The 21,291-nt window shown below is 52.3% G+C and overlaps 2 protein-coding genes and 1 non-coding gene across 5 annotated transcripts; all 3 read left to right on the top strand.

Annotated features, from left to right (window-relative positions):
• Positions 1–5,327: 5,327 nt before the first annotated feature.
• On the top strand, positions 5,328–5,417 carry LOC114828335 (U6atac minor spliceosomal RNA). Its single transcript, XR_003777120.1, has one exon. It is a non-coding gene; the product is annotated as a U6atac minor spliceosomal RNA (small nuclear RNA).
• Positions 5,418–8,562: 3,145 nt separating this feature from the next.
• On the top strand, positions 8,563–14,971 carry Dora (zinc finger SWIM domain-containing dorado). Its single transcript, XM_029112026.1, has 6 exons — positions 8,563–8,719; positions 8,952–10,192; positions 10,597–12,421; positions 12,561–14,136; positions 14,261–14,533; positions 14,746–14,971. The coding sequence occupies exons 1-6, from the start codon at positions 8,563–8,565 to the stop codon at positions 14,969–14,971; spliced, it is 5,298 nt and encodes a 1,765-aa protein (XP_028967859.1).
• A 4,039-nt stretch (positions 14,972–19,010) lies between these two features.
• Positions 19,011–21,085, top strand: RpS24 (ribosomal protein S24). Of its 3 annotated transcripts, XM_003745246.2 has the most exons (4): positions 19,011–19,063; positions 19,494–19,689; positions 19,859–20,058; positions 20,975–21,085. In XM_003745246.2, exons 1-4 carry the CDS (start codon positions 19,061–19,063, stop codon positions 20,975–20,977), a joined length of 402 nt encoding a protein of 133 aa, XP_003745294.1. In that variant the 5' UTR covers positions 19,011–19,060; the 3' UTR covers positions 20,978–21,085. The 3 variants fall into 3 exon arrangements, with proteins under 3 accessions (XP_003745294.1, XP_018495824.1, XP_018495823.1); XM_018640308.1 differs by lacking the exon at positions 19,011–19,063 and having other exon boundaries at positions 19,432–19,689; XM_018640307.1 differs by lacking the exons at positions 19,011–19,063; positions 20,975–21,085 and having other exon boundaries at positions 19,432–19,689; positions 19,859–20,184.
• Positions 21,086–21,291: the final 206 nt, after the last annotated feature.

The raw sequence follows: 21,291 nt of genomic DNA, 5'->3' as shown, positions 1-21,291 counted from the left end.
GATCAGGTCCTTGGATTTCGAATGCCTCAAGTTTCCGGACTTCTTTATCATGGAGTAGCCTCTGCGGGCGGCGCCTTCGGATGTAGAGTCCGAATGAAGCATCGATGATGAAGGTGCGCCATATACAGAATGAGCTCTTGTTCTCTGATCACCGGCAACACTGTGCAAGAAAGAAGCGGAAGGGTGACGGATCAAAGTCGCGACGGACTCATCTCCTTCCGAATCTTCCGCAACGCGTGACTGATCCGAAGGCAGCGCTAAAGAGAAAGAAAAAAATCCTAGTCAAAAGCGGAACAACTATACGGAGTCCGGGGAACGACACAGATCCACACGCAATGGATCGAGGATCTACGATGTACGATAGCTACGAGAACTCCAGCCATACATGCGTCTGGAGACCGCACGGGGAACTCCAGCAGAAGAATTTCCAAATTGGAGTTGATTAACGTCGGTCGCAGTGCACAGTTTGTCGGAGCAGTTGGGAATGAAGGATGAATTCGGAGATGATGAAGTTCAGCAGAGCTTCGCATTTAATGCACGAAGAAGGGAGGAATATGCGGAAAAATGTGCATAAAAATGAATGATCCGTTTTATTGACGCGGGACGGCGTGACTCAGATCAACTTCATTGGTGAAATGACAGTTCAATCGTCTTTTTTTATCGGTCAGCGAAATGACAGTTGAAAAAAATGCGGCGTCGAACACTACGCGGAGGAAAATTCAATATTTATCTCCGAGTACTTAGAAGCGATTAGGAATCTCTCAGACCCTCCTGAAGCACGCTGGAGCGTGACTTCCCGATGCGATAACATTTCCGAAAAAAAAGATCGCGGAACGGATAATCAAGACCGTCGGCGTTATTGTCGGCCACACTGAAGTCTGCACTGTGAATAATATTCGAATGAAATCCAGGAATCGGCCGGGGAACTGAGTTCCGGGAAGAGTCAGTCCGCGGTGCTCGATCCTATGAAAGATTTATACTCGAGTTTCGGTCCGAATCAAGCGGGGAGCTTGGTTTGTCCACCGAGGGCGGTGTGGGCGAGGCTGAAAATAAAGAATGAGAAAGTTTTTTGTGGCCTTCTCCAGAACCTTGGGAACTTCGAGGTGACTGTCTCTCGCTCATTCCAGAGATCTCTAGTAGTTTTCGCAACTTGAAGTACAAATCAGGCTCGATCATTTGACCAAAAGGCGCGTGACAACCTCAGAGAACAATTCATCGGTTGGAATTGACCTGGACACTTCAGTAGACGCGTACGCTCGAAATTGCGGTCAGAGGTTCGGTTGCGTAATCCTAGAGAAACACCGATTGGCAAATAACCGAAGAGATCGATCAAGGACCGACCGCTTCTGCTGCACCTGACACAGATGCCGAATTCCGGAACGACTGTATCAACGGGGCAAGACTTCATTGAGGAGTCTCTCTTGGGAGAATTCCTGTCCTGTATGGAAAGATCCAACATGATTTCTCGATTGCTCGATTAACTCAAGTTGCGCAATCATTCCGCAGACGAAACTCAGCTCCGCATGGAGGTACAGCCGAGCGTCAGAGGTAAGATTCTGTAATATGAGGTTCCGCTCACTTGGGGTGAAAGGACTGGGAGGCCATGTCCTAGCCTCGGAAGACTTTCGAAAGATTCTCATACTGACATCCACATTTCAGGGGAACGCGTCGTCGTTTCGGAGCCTTGCGTTTCTGATCTGGCTCGGCGTCTCCCTTGGCGAAATGCGTCTGCGAGCTGATTCTCTAAAACTCGTGCACGGGAATATTTGAGTCAACAAATTCGGGAATCACAAAAGAGACCCGAATGCGCCGCTCGGTTGAACTAATCTTCCCGAGCATATCAGGCAAATGAATTCCCGAGATTGCTCGAGGATTCAACAAGGACGGATCAGCCAAAACCTAGACGAGTATCCTCGCGGGGATAATCCGAGGAGAATTACATGGCGTCTCGCTGCTGGCGAAACCTTACCCCGGGACCGATTTCTCGGCATTGAAAGGAACTGATTGGGTCTCTTCGAAAATCATCTCAAGAGTTGGAGAAAACCTTCATGGGATTCAAAGCAGTTCGTGCTGACGTAGGGACCCGTTGTCGTGGGCCCTGAAGAACCTTCCGAAGCTCCCAGGAATGCGGGGCGATCTTCGCGACATCTTCAGATGAAATTTAAGCTACAGTCATCTTTCGCTAATCCTGTGGGAGGTGAACACGAAGCCTATCGGAGTGAGATGCTCACTCAAATTGTAAAACGAAATCCGACCTCTAGACCCGGTTCCCAAGACGCCCGTCATCTGCTCTGGAACTCCAGTAGAAAAGACTGCTCCAGAGTCCCGCGTCAAAGTCGCGGAATTCAAAGCCCTCCCCATTTTGAGATCTGTCAATGCAATCGTCACCCGAACAGGCTCAGCTGTCCCGGACTCCATCGACTCTGGATGAGCTCTGTGCGAAGGGCGAAAGAATAGCGAGGCTGGACTCCGTGGCATTGAGCCTATGATTGAGGAACCTTTCTCTAGTCCCGCCCTTGCCGACCGGCTCCAGTGTGGAGAAAAGTCGAGGGGCTCGTTTTAAGGTATTACGGAATGAAGCACCGTGATAAAACCCTCACTGAGGTGGGGGCCATCGATTGGAAAAAGGTAGAGGTCTGTTCGGGGGGGAATTTGGTCCGCTTACAGACACACATCGCGATTTTATTGCACAGGGGGATCTTTGAACTTTATGAAATTCAGAGGTTTAAATCAGACCCAGGATAGTTCGTCACTGTGAGCGATTCCGAATACGATGGGGGATCAGTGATAAGTGATCGTACAAGCGAGGGGCGCTAACGATACTTCTTCTCTTAGCAATATTTCGTCTATAGAGCCCATACGCAATATATTTACGATCTTGTTCTTTCGCTGAGCTCCCTCCATCTCACGCAATGTCTCCCAGGCTCACGCGGATGAATGCGACTCCGTGATTTATACCGGGATTGGAACCCAACATTTGTTCATCAGAATCTACCAGGTACATCGTGCTGAGGAGGAAGGGCCTAATAAATCGAAGCTGTGGCCGCCTCGAGGATGAGTTTTCGCATCGCTCGCCGCCGCCGGGTTTACGGAGAAGTGTTCTCTACAGAGAGACGATTTCTCTTTCCTGACCCCATTCCGAAAGCACCGCGTTCGGATATCGGCTTTCCGGCTCCGAGGACAAGTACCGCCGGATTTTTCACGAACTGACTTTCTCCCATTCGCACATATTCAAGTGCTCCCAGCCAGCCCATAGTACGCACCTAATCCGCCTGGGTTCCGCGTGATTCTCATTCACTCTGTTAAAAGCGTGTCATGCGAGGGCATTGAGATGGAATCATTACTGAATTTGAAAGCAGAAGGAAATAAGTTTTGCTCATTAGAGCTTTCTTGGTATCTTGAATGCCCGCCGAAATGTTCCATCCAATACAAGTGGAGTCCGCTTTGTGGGAGTTCCTGGCCGGCCAAATTTTTTCCATTCCGGGAATTATCAGAGATATTGAGGAACATCCCTCGGGCAGAACCCGGGAGGGGACTCTCGCTCATTAAGACTAGCGGACAGCTTTATCTGCGTCTCCGATGGAAGCGACTCATATCTGAAGAAACAAATGTTCCGAGTACCAACTCGATGAGAGCATCTTGGATCCATGAATAGGATCAGATAACCCTGTAGCGCCATCCGACAGCCATCAACAGCCTGACACCTCTGCATCTATTCTCCTCGACATCGGGAAAAGTATAGAAAACGAATCAATATCATGCTGCCTACCGCTCTCCTTCGCCGCGAACGAGTAGATTCCACGAGTTCATCGATCTGTTTTCATTATTCGATAGCGAGCAGACACCATTTGGCGCTCATTCGGAAAGCATGACACAAAGAACATGCCGCTTTATTTGTGAATTCGCCTTTCAAGGAGACGTCCATCACACTCAACAAAAGATCTGATGGTTTCTTCACTTCCGCTCCGCAGGCCCCACCGGAACACATCGAATACCTTGAGCTTGTAAAATTTCAGTAATCGCTCACTGATCACAGCACAACTCTCCGTATCCTCAACAAGAATCAGAACAGCGCATTTGAGCTTAAGTTGAAGATCTTGGGCATACCCGAAAAGATTTACGAGTCCATACGGAGTGCGATTCTCTGGGACCTCAACAATGATCAGCGCAGGGCTCAGCTTCTCCGGGATTTCTCGAATTATACCCACGAGGTCTTCCGATGATTCTGAGTTCTTGGACACCAAAAAGTCATTCAACTCCGGTCTGAGAGAACAATCGTCGAAGGGTATGAGATTTTCAAAAGCTTGGGCTGAGTTTCCGATGTAGTAACAGAACCTGCAAGAGACAAATGAATGGGTCGGACGAGGGTTCAAAAATGCGAAACTATGATTTTGGGCTGATCCAGGCTGGGTTCGAAAAATTCTATTCTGCCAACGGCAAGCTCCCCAGGCGGACTTCCGTCTTGGCGATTGTCGCCGCCATAGTCGGCGCCCACCAAGGAATGCATGCTCCGGATACCAACGGAGCGTTCGGTATCCCAGGAGACATTCCTGCGCTCATGATCAGAAGAACTCCCTGAGGATACCGCCGAATTCGGAAGGCAACAATGAGGAGGATCGTCGATACCTCCTTGCGTTGACACAATGGAGTATCGCGCTCATCGCGAAGTTTTTCACGAGCTCCAGGTCTCCGCGGAGGAGACTCATCATGTCCTTCTCATCGGGTACCGGGTACATGAACCCGCATTCCATTTTTCGTGTCCCGAGGCAGCTTCCCGAAGCAGAACTGGAAAGAGATCACAAGTTCGTTGCGGAATCTCACTGTCAGGGCCCTCCTATCAAACACATGAGAATGATTTTGCGGAGAGGACCATCATGTCAGAATTGATTCGGCGCGCGTATCCCAGATTGCCTGGTATAGTTGTATGTCTGCCTTGATGTCACGCCACCCGGAGGGGCTCTAATGTCGGGTGCTCAGTTTCCCGCCGAATGGGACTCTGAAACTGTGCGGGATCTCGACTCTTCCCCGAAAGCAACGCCTGAAGGAGCTACTGGCATAGGTGGCGCCGCTAGTGCCGAATGGGAGAAGCACTCGAAGAACGCTCGCAAACGAATAGATCGCCGGACTTCTGGGATTTGCACGGGCTCGGACGAGCATCTCAAATTATAGAATAGGTCTCTGCAGGTTTCTCCTCAGGACCGGAACTTGTCGAGGCCGAGACCCGGCTCAGAGCTGAGAGACTTCGCATGAGAGCGCGCTATCGAAGCCGAATTCCGGCGATCGCCGGAAGCGCGCGTATAAGATCGATGCTAAATTCGCCCCCTTCTGTGTCGCAGGGAAGGAGAGCTAGTTGGCACTCCCCTGGGCAAGGACGGACACATATACCCGCTTATGGCACAGCATAAGCAACCCTTTTTTTTCAAGAAGTCCCTCCCGTGCCAGTCGAGGAGTTGCCGCCATGGATCTTCAATTTTTCGCGTTCGACGAAGCCTCGAAAGCTCAATTCTAGCTGACCACCCAGAGCAGAACTTCGAGTTTTCAGCAGAACTGAGCTTCAAAACTTCATAGTTCAAGGACCTTTGATCCGTCGAAGCACGAACTCTCTACGGATGATCCCTAACTTGTCTGGCGGGCTCGTTTCATATCCTAAATGAAACCTCCCTGAGCGACGAGCCAGTCATCGTATGGCCTCCCGACTGGATGCTTCGGTATTGATCTCGTCTTTTATCGCGAGATTGATCGCTTTCCAACTCCGGTCGCCTATATTATCCAATTACCGGCAGCAGAGCGATTTCATCGGTAGACGTCGGGAGAAAACGTAGGCGCGCACAGCCCATCGCAGAATTCATGGTCAGCCGACCCCCGAGGGAAGCCTCCGAGCCCAGGCACGAAAGATACCGACGAACTCGGGTCAATTCTGTCTCGTTTCTCGCCTTCCCTCCTCAAGTATCAAAGTACAAACCTTCAGTACAATTGAGCGAGAGTGTCCGGTGTTCAGGCCAATAGGGCATTGTCCCCTGCTGGAACATCATCGGCCAAACGGTGAAATTCGAATTTTGGCGCCACATTTCCCTTTAATTTATTTTCAGCTCTTCCGTCGGATGCGACGATTTTCCGCCGTTGTCTCGCTCACAGAAGTTCTCCCGAAGCGATTCGGCTCCGATTCGAGCATCTCGCCGCGACTGGCTGGCGAGATACGGGGCAAAAATATTTACTTGAGGGATGTTTCAGGGTCTCTAATTCAGCAGCAGCGGCAGCAGCACCACCACCAGGAGAGAATCGCCAGCAGCAGAGTGGCTGGGGAGAGCTTCCTTAAGTACCGTGAATGCGTTTGCTTGGCGAGAAAGTGGGCCCGAAGTTATTGGAAACTTCGATTCAGCCTGCCCCTCCGTCGGGTCGATCGCTGAAAGCTTATCCCCAGTTGGCGATTGTCTCAAGTGAGGAGCTGGGTTGATTGGCACCGTGCTTCGACCCTCCTAGGCCTTTCATTATGTGCTCTCTACAGTGAGGTAAGTTGGCAATGTGACACTATCTGCGGCTGGTGCAGGTCTGGTTTCCGTTCAGATCGTCGACCTCGGTCTCGGAGGAGTTCCGGAACTCCACAGACCGTGTACAAGAAGCGTCTCGCAAGCGGCTGCGAGGCCCACTCAGCTGATTCTGTGGACTTGCAACGCTTATCGTCACCGAAGGAAAAGCCTGGGCGGCGTTCGGTTCCGAAGGAGTTCGTTTCCATTGAATTCAGATTGTGATTCCATCGGAATCGACTCTGTGGATCGCGAGGGGAGTCGTCCGGGTATCCAAGCAGAAAGCTCGGTCTCTCGTTCCATTGGTTGCATTTTATTTTTGCATAACACCACTTAATCCCGAGAGCGGTTTTTTCTCTCCCGTGGCTTGGATCGGTTTCGAACTCGAATACTCGAGTGATTCCTTGACGATATCATTGTTTTAAAGAGGCGTTCGGCTTAGCTGTTCAGAATGCGATGGGCCCAGGTCCGTTGAGAGGCCCCGAAGAAGCACTGTAGCATCAGCAGCAGCAGCAGTACTACATAACAAACGCCTGGCTTCTTGGCTACCCCCTCAGGCGGGGACAGAATTTCTCGTTCGAGACAACACAGGCGTGTCCTGTCTCGTGGAAACTCTCGCCTTATTAGTGCAGTGTGCCAGAAATTATCGATGACACCGATAGGGGGCCAAATAATTGCGGGCGATCGGGAGCTTCGGTCCCGAGACGGAATTTTTTCCCCTGTATGTACACCATTGCGGTACCCATACAGCAATGGTGTGGACATCGGGCCGAGCCGCCGACTCCAATGCTCACGCCTCGATTGAGGAACCAAATTCGCTTCCGTTGACCGTACTTCCGTGAATGGACTTTGCGTTCAGGATTTGTTTCCCAGGGGGTCGATGAATCAATGCATGGTAGGAGCTAAAAATGATGAATTATTATCATTGTGCTGTGAGTCGGCGAAAGTGAAGGGGCGAGCGATCGTTCTCTGGTTCCGCGATGGGTCATTGCACAGAGAATATATTTAAGAAATTCTCGGCTGAAGATATCGATTTCTGGGATTATTTATGCGCGTGTACGTTCATTTCACTCGAGAAGATCACCTGAAGATCCCTCTCCGGGTGGGCGGTGAACTTCCGATGGTCCCTTGTGCGAATCAGGCGAACTGGCGGAGGGAAGATCTGCTTGAATCGCTTCTTCGATTATGGTCCGATATGCTGGCTCGCCCCCTACCCAGCTGTGGCATGGACGTATCGCAACGTGAAACCGTGGCTGCTGCTGCTGTTGTTGTGTGAAGGGTCAAAAATGGCTGCTTGAATCGACCGTATTCGACCAACGAAAAGAGGCTTCGGTGGCAAAGCTTTTGAGAAGTTCGCTTCAATTCCACCAGCTGAGCGACTCGGAACGATTATCCGTTTTTCATTCGATTGTCCGTGGACGGCGCTCGGTATTCCATCCTGGTGTTTGCGAGCGGGCCGGAAAACTTACGCGACATCGCTTCCAGTTGCTTGTTTCGCTTGTGATTCATAGGCAGGTCCCTTACCCCGGGAGCTCTTGTCGTTTTATTATTTATTTTCCGCTTGTGTGCCCGAGGGTACTGATCTATTTTTCGAGGGGCCTCTTCCATTTTCTCCCTCAAAAAACATTCACCGAGCAGTACTTTCATTGTCGCATTTTTATGTGCGCGTGGGACGGAGGCTCCGCGTGAAATTCTGTGGGAGATCATTGGCGTCGGTGCTCGAAAGTCTTCCGCGACCCTGAACTCGAGAATAAGTTCCCGTCGCTCGTCTTTCGACGACGAGACCCCTCGACCCCTTTCGCGGAAGGATCGAACGTCCTTGTCAATGCCCCGCTTGCGAATCATTCCAATCCCTCCAATCTAAGCTCCGATGATTAGGCAGGTAGTTAGCATCATCATTGTCTCGGCGGAGACGATCTATCATGCGCATGCCGATTATCTGATTTCCTTCACAGATCTGTAGGCGTTGTCGAAGGTCTGTCTCGTTCGGAAAACAGTCTCCTGCTCCCGCGTCACGCTGGCTGGAGGGGAGGTTAGAATGGAATGGGAGGAAGGCGATAGCCTCTCCTTTGAGGACAGCGATCGTTTCGATGAAGACTCCCTTTGTTCTTGGATATCAGAGAGGGAGTCGGTATGCAACCATTGGCGCGGCTGGAAGAAGATCCCCTCGGCAAACAACTTCAAATACGTCAAGGGTAAGTTGAATAGAGCCTCGTGGGAGCGAATGGTCGATCACGCATTTCCTCTTCGAGCTGTACCGGAAAGAGACGTCGAACTCCGACACAAAGTCCGTGAATATTCCTCACCAGTGTCTTCAAACACACCTCCGCTTTTCCCCCTTGTTCACTATTTTGCTTTCGTCGAGAGAACAGCTGCGCGCGTCGCTTCCTCCGTCGGAATTCATGCAATTCGACGCTTACCACCGAGTCTCTCTTCCAGGTTCGGACCCTTCGTCCTCCACGCCACCGGGCGAAGTGAGCTCCCTGGTGGAGTTGGCCGCCCGGGAAGTCGCCACCCACATCCCGTTTGAGGTCGTAGAAACCGTCTATCCACCCGTACCGGAAGAACTTCAGCTCCGCATTGCGTTCTGGAGTTTTCCGGAGAATGAGGAGGATATCAGGTTGTATTCGTGTCTGGCGACCGGTTCCGCTGAGGAATTCGGTAAGGGAGAGCAACTCTTCAAGACGAAGGCCACCAAGGATCTCCTCCAGATCGGATTCCATCTTAGCGCAACCGTAAAACCTGCGGGAAACACCGGTAACGGCCAAGGCTCGTCGAAAACCCAACAGCCGCTGGTGGTAACGCCCGCATTGAAGAATCCGCAGTACAACGTCGCCGTCACTTTCGATCGAAGGCGAATAACCACCTGCAACTGCACCTGTACCAGCACAGCGTCGTGGTGTGCGCACGTTGTGGCCGTGTGCCTACACCGAATTCATCAGCCGCACACGGTCTGCCTCCGGGCTCCTGTTTCGGAATCTCTCTCCCGACTGCACAGGGATCAGCTTCAGAAGTTTGCTCAATATCTAATCGCGGAATTGCCCCAGCAAATTCTCCCGACAGCTCAGCGATTGCTCGATGAGCTCTTATCGAACCAGGCGTCCGACATAAACACTCTGCGTGGCGCGCCCGATCCCACGGCCGGCGCGTCGGTTTCCGACCAGACCTCGTGGTGTCTGGACGAGGGAATCCTCCATGAGAGCATCCGGAAGATCCTCGTCAAGCTCTCAATGCCCTCGCCAATCGTTTACTCGGACGTGAATTTCCTCTCGACGACATCTCCCCCGGCAGCGTCGGAATGGCAGAGTTTGCTTCGCCCCCTGCGCGGACGGGAACCCGAAGGCATTTGGAATCTCTTGTCGATGGTGAGAGAGATGTTCCGGAGATCGGATCGCAACGCCGTTCCGCTCCTCCAACTCATCACCGAGGAGGTGCTCGCTTGTGAGCCCATTCTCGTGTGGTGGTTCAACACGAAGGTATCCCTGCACACGGGATCCACCGGAAACCAAGGGCACAGGGCGTCGAACAACAACGGGGTGTCACACAGTACGTCACAGTGTTCTCAGCACACCTGTGCCTCACTTTGTGACGAGATCGTCATGTTGTGGAGACTGGCTGCCCTGAATCCGGCGCTCCCGCAATGCGAGAAGAGAAACTTTTTCGACCAGGTACGTGGCCGAAGGAATGAGTCGGGACGGAAGTTCCCCGGATACGGCGAATTTTCTTCCGCTGTCGGATATCGAACGTTCCTAATCGATATAGATACTATAATTTCGAAATGCAGTAGGTGTAATCACCCCCCCCCCTCCTCGCAAGAAACCGCGTTGGGACGAATTTTCGCGATGACTTATGATTTTCTTCTGATATTTCGGTCGCTTTCTCGCGGACCTAGTTCCTTCGAGCGAGTTCGCTACAACGAAAATTCATTCCAACGAAGCGTTTACGCTGGCGCCAGCTTGTTCGTTGTGAGGAGATCATACCGTGACCGTGAAATCATCGCTTCCCCGTGTCGGTTTCGATGCAGTACCTCTGTGGCGCCTCGATACTGATGCATTCCTCTCCTCGTTCACAGATGTGTCAATGGCACTGCAAGGTCCTCGAGTCGGTGTTCAAAACCCGGACGACGAACCAAGGAGGTAACAACGCTTCGCATAACAACTCGAACCGGCGTTGGGGGGACATCGACGTGTTCCCGGGTTTCAAACCAGCGTTGGAGTCGTGTCTTCTGGACTGGGTCGACTATCCAATCCTGGGTATCACGTACAACGACGGCGGAGCCTGCCGGTTCTACTCTGTGTACCCACATCTTAGACAAGGCGATCATCTCGGCCAAGGCTGTAAAGGTCGTCCGGTCGAAGTTGGACGGAAATCTCCGTTCAGCATCCCTCCGGTCATGGCTGCCTACGACACCTGCCCCAGTTCTACGCGAAGCTCATTGAGCTCGGAAGGGTTCAATGAGAACCTTTTCAGCAACAGCAGCATCAACAACAACAACAACAACGGCAGCAACAACAACAACTGCAGCAGTAGCAGCGCGGTGGTCGACCGCGACGACTTCGGCGCTGAACCGCGACCCGGACCCTCGAGCAAACCCGATCGAGCGCCCCCGGTCCCAGCCGCCGCTGTTGCCGCGCCGCTGGCAGAAGGTGCCGCACCGGCAGTCGTGCCCAACCAGAACCAGGTGGACGACGAATACCACGTTTACTATTACGACGCGGCCCAGGCCCGAGCTGTCGCCCAGCAGAACTTCGGGCCACCCGCCCCGAAACAGAGCCCTGTCCCGGAGCCCCGAGACCTCGCCAAGCAGATAAAGAAAACCGAGGATAAGCTCGAGATTTTGTTCTCGCGAGCGGAAGCCCTCCACGCGCACGGTCACACTCAGGAGGCGTGTAAGCTCGCCTTCCGATTGGCGCAGGAACTACTGACGAATCCCCCGTCGTTCGAGACCGATTCCCTACCGGCCAATCAAGCGAATCCGGCTCCCTCCAAGTCCGGCAATTCGAAGCGGAACCCCAGATCCCGATTCAATCCCGCGTCCCATCAGGCGTCGCTGTTGGCGTCTGCGACCCTCTCCAAGGCGGCGTTCCTCTGCCAGGTACTTGGAGAAAACCATTCCGATCATCACTACCTGGCCTTCCGCATCGGTTTATTCGGCCTGGAGCTCGTCCGACCGCCAGCGTCGACAAAACCTCTGGAAGTGCGACTGGTCAACCAGGAGCAGGATCTCGTCACCCTGTTGAAGAAGATTCCCTTGCGACAATCAGAAATGCAAGATCTCCGAGAGCGAGCGCTAGCACTGAAAGAACGTCGTTTGGTATCGCGGGGCGAAGCTCTCCTCCCTCTGATGCTCGCCTCGTACATTTTTGACGCACTCGTCCTGTCGAAGGAACAGCCGGCGACTTCGTCGAAGACTTCGGCCTACAGCGGCGTCATCTGCAAACACCGTCTGGCCATCGACGAGGAACTGGGTTTCGAGGCCGCTGTCGCTGCGCTCGGTCTGAAGGCGAACGTGTGCGAAGCGGATCATCCTCTTCTTTGCGAAGGAACGCGTAGACAACGAGGCGAATTGGCCATTACGCTGCTCATGCACTACAAGGACGATCGACCGAAGCTCGCCCTGATCATGGAGAAGCTCCTCGATAAGGAAGTCCACAGGATGTACAAGAACCAATCGGCGACGTCGAACGCTTCTCTGTATGGCCTGGCGAACTGCGGGGCCTCGACGCCGTCCACGGCCGACACCAGAGTCGAAAACCAGCCCAGCACCTCGAGGCAGGTCGAGGACGAAGGAGCGACCAGTCCCCCGACGGGCTGGGAAGAAGATTACAAGGCGTGGGAAGCGAGGGGTCGTTGCACGAGCTCGAACTCGGGCTTCAGAGCGTCCTCTTCGAGCAACGGTGAGTGTTCCCTAGGGAAGGCTTTAGAGCGGCTTCCCATCGGAAAAAAATCCTCTACCCCCCTCCCCTATCCTGGGACTTTGTCCTGGGATCTTGGTGTCGGACGTTGTTAACAAATTTCGTTTTAACCGCATTGCAGGCATGGCCGCCATCGACCCAGCTGCCCAGGAACCCACGTCTTCGGACAACAGTCCCACCCTGACGAGACGCAGGGCCGGCCCGCGTGTCGAGAGTGATTCTGGTTCGAGCGGAGACAGCAGCGATAGTTTCGCGTCGTCTTCGTCGGGCGGAAGAAGCAAATCTCATAATCATCCTGGACCTTCGGGCGTCAGCGTTACCCCGAACAATAACGGCAAGAAAGCAGCTCCACCTCGCGAACTCCCCCTGACGCCGTTGGTCCAAGGAGCACCGAAATCCGTCCCGAAGATGATGGAGGAATTCTCGGCGCCCGTACTGCAGCATAATCAATCGATGTTCAATGTCGACGACTATTCTCCGAACCAGATGCAGCAGATCGTTCAGTCCCCCGCCGGACGGAACCAGCTCGTCAATCAGATGAAAAACCTCAATTTCCTGAACTCGAACCAAAACGTCAATCGAGGCAACGGCGGCGGCTTTAAAGGCGGTCCGAAGCGCAGTTATCACCCCAACGTTCCGAACCAGCCGTCCGAGGCGTCCGCTCATTTCATGTTCGAGCTGGCGAAAACTGTTTTCACCAAAGCCGGTGGAAACAGTTCGATGGCCGTCAACTTCACCCAGCCCTCGTCGAGCCAGAACCACAGGGGACCCCATCGGGAGCTGCACATGTGCTCGTTCCAGATCGGGCTGTACGCGCTGGGTCTGACGAACGCCGTTTCCCCGAACTGGTTGTCACGCACCTATTCCTCTCAAGTGTCCTGGATCACCGGTCAGGCGATGGAGATCGGCTGCGCAGCCGTCATGTTCCTGATAGACACTTGGGAAGGGCATCTAACTCCGACTGAAGTTGTCACGTTGGCCGACAAAGCGTCGAGAGGTCGAGACCACTCCATGCAGAGAGCGTGTGCGGAGCTCGCTCTCTCGTGCCTGCCGCACGCCCACGCCCTCAATCAGAACGAGATACAGAGAGCGCTGTTGCAATGCAAGGAACAATCAGCGGACATGCTCCGACGCGCTTGTCTGACCGTCGAACAGGCAGCTCAAGGAGGCGGAATCATTCCCGAAGTTCTCTTCGACGTCGCCCGTCGATGGTACGATCTCTACGAGGAAGAGCAGGCCAGCGCGATTCCTCCGATGTCATCGCGACCGCCTCCGCCCCATAAGGTCGAGCCCCAGCCGCCACCCCCGCATTTCCACATCCCGCACGGCCACGAGGCCCCGCTGCCGATTCCTCCCCCTCATTTGGCGCCGTTCGGCAACATGTATCCCCCGGCCGGGCCCTACGCGCCGTATCAGGTTCCGGCGCCGTATCTTCTGCAAGGACCGATCCATCCCGCGTATCTTCAGCCGTACTCGCCGTATGGTCCCAATTTCTATCAGAGTCAGTTCGCGCCGAGACACGCGCTCCCGCCCCACTACCCCCCGCCCGTGGTCACCCGGATGATCAATTCGCCTCCGCCCGCGGCTCCCACGACCCCAGCGGCGACGAACCAGAGCGCGCAATCGCAGGAATCCATGAAGTACATCCTGGCTGCGTACCGTGTCGGACTCATCGCCATGGACCTCCTGGCCAAAAAGTAAGTGCTCCAGTCCGAGTGCCCTCCGGATCGCTCTCGGTCTGGAATTCGATTTTCTTCGCTCAGCTCCTGGAATCTGTTCCGTCAAGTCTGAGCCCAATCGTTGAACAATCGATTATTCCAGGATCCACGACGAGCGCATGCAGGTCAAATACGCTCGAACTCCACCCTACGGCGAAGACGTCAAATGGCTCCTCGGCGTCGCCAAGAAACTCGGCTCCAATTGGCTCCAAGATCTCTGTGTTTGTGTTGTGAACTCAGTCGCATCGCCCTTCATTCTCTTCGACATTATCACGGAAATCGCGCAACACCTGGCCAAGGCACAGCCAGGATCGGGCTCGCATCAGATATTTAGATCGGCTCTCCTGGCCCCGCTCATCCAGAAGTGTCAACAGATGTAAGCTTCGTTGCTCCGATACTCGGCATCGTTCCGATTCGATTTTTTTTTCTCAAAAATCAAAACGAAGATAACAGCCCGTAGCCAATATATATTACCTATTAAATTCAGCTGTTTAGCCTATCAATGGTACTCGGAATATTTCGTCACCCCGGCGGCTCTCTTCGTGATCGAGCTGACACGCCCCTTCTCATGGTCTGTGTTTCCTTCAGGTTCGTAGCGTGTATTCACGCAAAGATCTACCACATCCAAGCCGCGGAATACGACGACTTCGTCGCGATTCTACGCTCCGCACGTCAAGCGTTCCAGCTGAGCCCCGGTGGCTTAATGCAGTTCAGTGACCATCTGCAGAACCTTCGACGCTCGAAAAGCTGCAAGAAAGACCTCTGGAACAAGATCGCTGCGGCTCAACAACCGATGAATCAACAGAGTCTCTGAGGAATGCCTCTGGAGTCGATGACTCCAAAGCTTCTCTCTATGAGGGTATATTATTAGGTCGATGTTATTTAGTATAATTGGCGGACTCAAGACGGAGGCTCCGCTCTTCTCATCTGATCAGTTTCGCTTCGTCGCGCCACCAGCGGAAAGTCTCATTGTCTGTTCGCCTGTCGATCCGTCAGTCTCATCGTTTCTCTCATCACCGATCTCATATGCGAGTGCCGACCTCCCTCATTGGAAGGGAAGCTCGGAGTTGAACTGAACCCTCTCGCAACTCGTGGCCCCAAGCCCCACAGCGGTGAACGTCGTACGGCGACGGAGCTTGTCGTGACCTCCGTCTTTAACATCGACGCTGCTCACAGCAAGCCGGCGGAACCTATTGCTTCGAAGCTTTCTGCCGCCAACACGAGGCTAGTTTTGCGGATATTTTGTTTTTCCCTCCTGCCTGAATTCGTCTCCGAGCATTTCGATTAGAGTCAATCAGTTCTATAGTGGAAATGACCGGTCGAGTCGCTATTGTCATTCTCATCTTTGACGACAAATCTCAACCAGATTTGATCTCGGATCTCTGAGAACAAAATGTAAATTTTCCCTGTACATAATGATTTTAGATACGAAGATATCCAAGCGTATGACAAGGAAATCTCTGTGCGGATTCGAATAGAGTCTGAGCAAACCCTCGGGAGACGTCGACTCATTCGGGAAGCTTCGGGCTCCCCGAGTTTTTTCCTCTGCCGTCTCCCTCACTCCGTTCCTGTCCGCGCTTGGTCGTGGGATTGCGTGCGATGATCGGGAATCGTGAGGACGGCTTGAGTGAAGATATTTGGACAGCTGACGTCGACTCCGCATAGAGATGAGGGGAAGTGGAGAAGATGAGAGATTTCCCGAAGGAAGCGCTATTTTGGTCCAGTGAAATCGTCAAGTATATACATGAAATAAGTACATATAAATATATATACCTACAAATATAAAGACGACTTGACCGAGTGAATGGGATCCTCGAAAAGAAATTGTTGGATTTGGATAATGAAAACACTGAGCTCAGCACTGATGTCGAGTTGTTTTACTTTTAGGAGCGGTGTGCGATTTTTTGGTCAAGTGCCACATGTTTGAGTGTCTCTCCCTCCTCCTATATATTTTTGATCCCATGAGTGTATTTCCTGAGACACTGTTCGGAAATGATCTTGCTCTGGCCGTGCAGAGATCTCCGAACCTCCCCACCGGTATGTGCGGGATTGCGGACCGCTGACTGCTGCCGATTGCGGACCATGTCGTGGTGGTCGGATGCTGTCAGCGCTTCCAACTCCCCCGCTCCTATTTTCCTGCGGTCGGAATGAAAGTGAGAAAATGGATTCGGAATCCCGCTACGTCAACATCAGTGTTGAGAAAATATGGAGTCATTCACACTTTCTAGATGAATATTCTGGAAAGTGAACCTTCGACTTAGAGCGCGAATCCAACCTGCGGTGAAGCGAAGTAGACTTAGGAACAAATTCTGAGAAGTTACTAATTTCCTAGAGCGACTTGCTTGCTCCTGATTCCGGCGGCTTCTGGTGTAGGAGGTAAACGATATGACGGCTGATGATGTTATCGCTCCCATATCTATGACTTTGAGTTCCCTTACTCAAGAAACCAGCACCCCGTTGTCTGATAACCCGGATGAGAAATGATCGAAACAAGAGTCTCATGGTTCACAACCGACTCCGACTCCTGCTTCCGACATCTTCTACGATCTTGGATGGACGAAATTCTCAAAGCGGCTTCTGCGCATCATTAGGTCGAGGCGGCTCGCACCAATAGGACATTGATTTCCCAGAGCTTAAGCTTGTATGTGCTTTTTGTCTCAGAGATGGCCCCAGGCCGTGTTTCGACTCGGTTGAATCGAATGCAACTTCGAGCAGTGAAAATTGCGGCGGACAGCCATCATATATGTTAGAAAACATTTTTAGGATTTTCAAGGTGGCGTTTTTTACTTTGGAAGTGTGCGTGGCTAAACAAAGACAGCGACGCGAAACGTGGATTGTTGCGTGCAAGTTGTCTTCCTCTCTCCTCTCGCGCTGGAGAGCGCTCTCTAAAGGGACTATCGAAGCGTCCCGCTTTTTTTGTCGAAGAAGCCGGAGGCCTAGTATTCGGGTCATTCGCCCCCGAAAATGCCTGCGCGGATGATGGGGCGCATCGGATGTATGAATGGGTTTGCTCCGAGTATCGCTTCCCTGTAACTTTTACTGTCCCTCCATGTCCTGGCCACTGTAAATACGAGTCTCGAGAGACGTGTGGATGACATTGTCCCTTGCTCCGATAAAACACACAAAATGACGCATAAAATATCCCGGAGCTGCAAGACACTTATCCAGCTAATGGAACTTTCGAGTCGCGAACTCTTGAGGAGCGACACGACATTGCTTGCGTGGTCTGCAGCGGAACCTGCCTAGGACACCCGATGGATCTTCGAAATCTATTGTGAATACTCATTATCTTCTTCGTTATGGATCTCCCTCATTGGAAAATTTTTCGATTATTAGAAAGCCTGCAAGCTGCGCCCACGTGTCGACATTGGAACTGTGTGACATTTTCTAAATGCTTATTATATGAATGAATATATATATATATAAATATATACATTAATAAAAGCTTGATTACAAGCAACAGCGACGCTAAAAGGTCATCATCGTTCGAGTGGTCCGCAGAAGTGTATAGAATCGATCGTGAGATGTTTGCTCTTTGTATGTTTCATTAGATTCTTGACGAATTCCAGACTTGACGCATGCTCATACGCTTTAAGTATTCGTCAAGTCTAAGTTAGATGCTGCTGCGATTTGAAGCTGACCTCTGGGGAAGCTTCGATCGCGCTTGCCCGAGCCTAAATCGTTCCCCGCTCGAGGAATACTCAACTAGCGCCCCACGAGCTGATTAAGGGGTCCAAGCAAGAGATCTCCTGAACTATTGGCGGATATGGCCCGCATACTCGCATCCTGAAAATCGCATCACAGAGACGTCCATACAGTAGGGCCTCGTTGCAAGGAACACGCTGGCGCCACCAAGAACGGCTCCTCGAAATGCAAGGTCGTTGTGGCGAGCTTGTTCGACCATTAGGTCAACGGGACCCCGACCGGAGTATAGGAGAAAAATCGTACGTTGGGGCAGAAATTTGTCCTTACGCGATGCTCTCTTCCCCGGACAGGACTCCGACGATGTAAGGCTCTCGTTCACACATAATTTTGACTCGTATGAAGGAGCAGGGTATCCATCAGAGCTTAGCAGAATCGCAGAATTGCTTATTCAGCGCAAGTCCCCTCGACGGAGAATCCTCGTCACGCCCAACACCCATTAAAGGTACTCGATGTGCCGGGGGCGAGCTCAGGCAATTATATGCCGCAGTAATTATCCCAATTACATTTTCCACTGCAAAATTTTCGGATCCTTCGTCGCATCGTCTTTGAACTCTTGAAGTCTTCGTCCCTCAAGAATCTCGGCGGTCCTCGAGACGTCAGGCGTGACCTCAAGGGTTATTATCGCCTGCGCAGTCCAGAACGCTTCTGACATGTCCACGGGGTCCCAGAATCATGGAACGGGCAGCCCCATCGGGCTGTGATCTCAGGAGATGATCATCACCATCATTCCCTTGCTTTCTATTGGAACGCAAACATTATGCTATGCATTAAGCAGCTGATACACTCCCTATTTTTGTTCGGACTCCCCTCAAACTCATCATCGACACTATCCCCGATTCTTCTCGCTCAGATCTGACACGAGACAGGACGAGAAGCGTGGCTCATAGGCGGGCGAGCCGCATTTCAGATTCCTCCGGGGCTGACGATCGAGCAGACGACAGGTCCGGCCGAGCCGTGATACGCGGTTGTCGAGATCCTTGACTCCGAGCTTGTACCCCGTTCTTCGGGGATCCCCCCTAGCCCGGGACAGGAGGGAACTCATCGGGATATCGGGAGCGGATTCTTGGCTCTACTATCGGTGGGATCGCGGCCCTCGCATCCGTACGGAGCTCGCGGTCTCGAGAGTGGTTTCGGAGTCTATCACTCCGCGCGCTGTCTGCGTATTGTTCCTTTTCGTTTCGGCTCGTGGACGTTCAAGATGGTAAGAAACCATGTCGAAAGAAATCCACGGAAATCGAATGATTCGGAATTAAAATCATGACAAAATCTATTGGTGCTCGCTCTTGGTGATCTCCGGAATGCGTGACAGCCGTGTAGTCGTTCGCTGAGTGCGAGAATGAATTAAAACGATGTCCGAAGTCTGCCAACACCAGTGCGGTGTACTGTCGGTCGATTGCGACGGCGTTCCCTAGAATTTCCGAGTGCGACGATCCGTAGCTCTCGAGCAAGCTCCTCGACTGGGTATATCGAGGATGGAGGGACGAAGTCCTTGAGCCCCTTCCGAGAACGGATCTCTACGCGGTGTTTGTGATGACGGTGCTCGCGGCGTTTGTTATTGGCATCATTCCCCGCGGGGCTGCATTCAGTCAGACGCTGGAGAACCTCTTGTAAGTTCGCTCATGTCCTTGCAGTCTGAGTCTTCAGTCACGATCCGAACTCGTCGCTTCATGACGAACCGGTTGCTCAACCGGCGTCAGATGATCGTTGAGATCGTCCACCCAAACCGGCCGACAGTTTCGAAGCAAGAGGTCCGAGAACAGCTCGCCAAGGTGTATAAGACGACTCCCGATGTGATCTTCTGTTTCGGCTTCAGAACCAACTTCGGAGGTGAGAGACATATTGACGTCCTGCTTATATCAGTGGAGAATTCCGAATGCTGACCTTGGTCGTGGCTCGGATTCCACGTCCGTTCTGAATGGGACTTGGCGATCGACACGATGAGTCCTCCTGACGAACCTGTAACGTTGTCTGACCTCATCCCATCTCCTTCGTACAGGTGGCAAGACAGTAGGGTTCGCTCTTATCTACGACACCCTCGACTACGCCAAGAAAATCGAACCTAAATACAGGCTCGCCCGTCAGAACCTTGGCCCGAAGGGACGAACTGGACGCAAGCAGCGTAAGGAGAGGAAGAACAGAATGAAGAAGGTCCGTGGTATCGCCAAGAAGAAGGTCGGAGCCGCTGCTGGCAAAAAGGTTCGTTGACATTGAATGGACTTCTATCTCGAGGGTCTCTCTACAAGAGGAGTACCGTCTCCTGTTCAGGACTTGGATCCTCCTGTCGAACCTCACCGTCATTAATGACCTGAGGATGAACGTTAGAATGGAGAAAAATACCCGTGAGCTCGGGTAATCTACAGTGTAGACCTTCGACACGGCATCTCTCGCTACGTGAAGTTTCGCTACGAGTCCGAGCCCCTATGGACTCTCTTCGCGGCATCCTCGAGATGCCTCCGTTGGAAGAGTTCTTCCCTTCCCTCGATGAAAGACTCGCGAGTTTTCCACAGAAATAACTCATGATCCATTCATTTACATGCAGCGTTGAGTTCCGATCCGGTGAGAGCCCGGACGCCGATCAGATGTCTGGGTAAAAACCACATTCGGTCTTGCCGTAGTTTGAGCCTGATCAGACCCGAACGCCTCGTTTTTGCCTTGAATCTTCGATATATTTCCGGATGGAGTTCTGAAATGACGCTGGATCTGAAGCACTGAGGTCCCAGCTTTCCTTAATGTGTTCCTCTCACCTTAGCACAGTCAGTCGCCGATACGTAGTTGGAGTTAGCCTAAAGTCGGCAGTCATTTCTCTCGACTGCTTTCTGCAATAGTCGACCGGATGGTCTGCGAGCCTTGAGCTATCGGAAGCTGTGGACAATGTAGACCCTCGTCGAATAGATGATTGATTGAGTTCTGCATACAAGTAGAAAAGCACGCTAACACTTGAACGAGCACGCAATGTTTTCGATTAGGTTTGAGGAGCCGACTGTGCCGCGGAGAGTTCCGCGTGAAGACTGTGCCGTGGTTTGCTGAGAGCCTCGATCGAGAATCTCGATGACAGTTTTCTATGCCTGGCTTGAGTTCAGCAAACTAATAGTTCTCTCATTCCAATTTTCAGTAAGCTGCTGGGTCTGCGCAGTGTCGTCTTTGACGATTTCTCAGCCTTCTGTACGACCGAGATCCCGGGAGGATAGAGCCGAGATCGCGAATAAAGACGATTGTAAATTAAGAAGGAACTCATCTTTGACCTCGATCCTAATAATTATTCTCCTCATTCTTGCCCCTTAAGACAATGGGGATCTATATCCACGGATATTGAATCTTGATGTAGAAGGAGCGGTGAAAGTCCGGGCTGGGGGGAATGCAGAGCAGAAACTCCACACTCACGAAGAGTCAGTCGCCTCTGGCTCTCTGTTCAAATTACTGACCGCGGAC

This window comes from Galendromus occidentalis, unplaced genomic scaffold (assembly GCF_000255335.2).
Source record: "Galendromus occidentalis unplaced genomic scaffold, Mocc_1.1 scf7180000077480, whole genome shotgun sequence".
Lineage (NCBI taxonomy): Eukaryota > Metazoa > Arthropoda > Arachnida > Mesostigmata > Phytoseiidae > Galendromus > Galendromus occidentalis.
The sequence above is the reverse complement of the archived record's forward strand: the minus strand, read 5'-3'. Positions and strand labels throughout refer to the sequence as shown.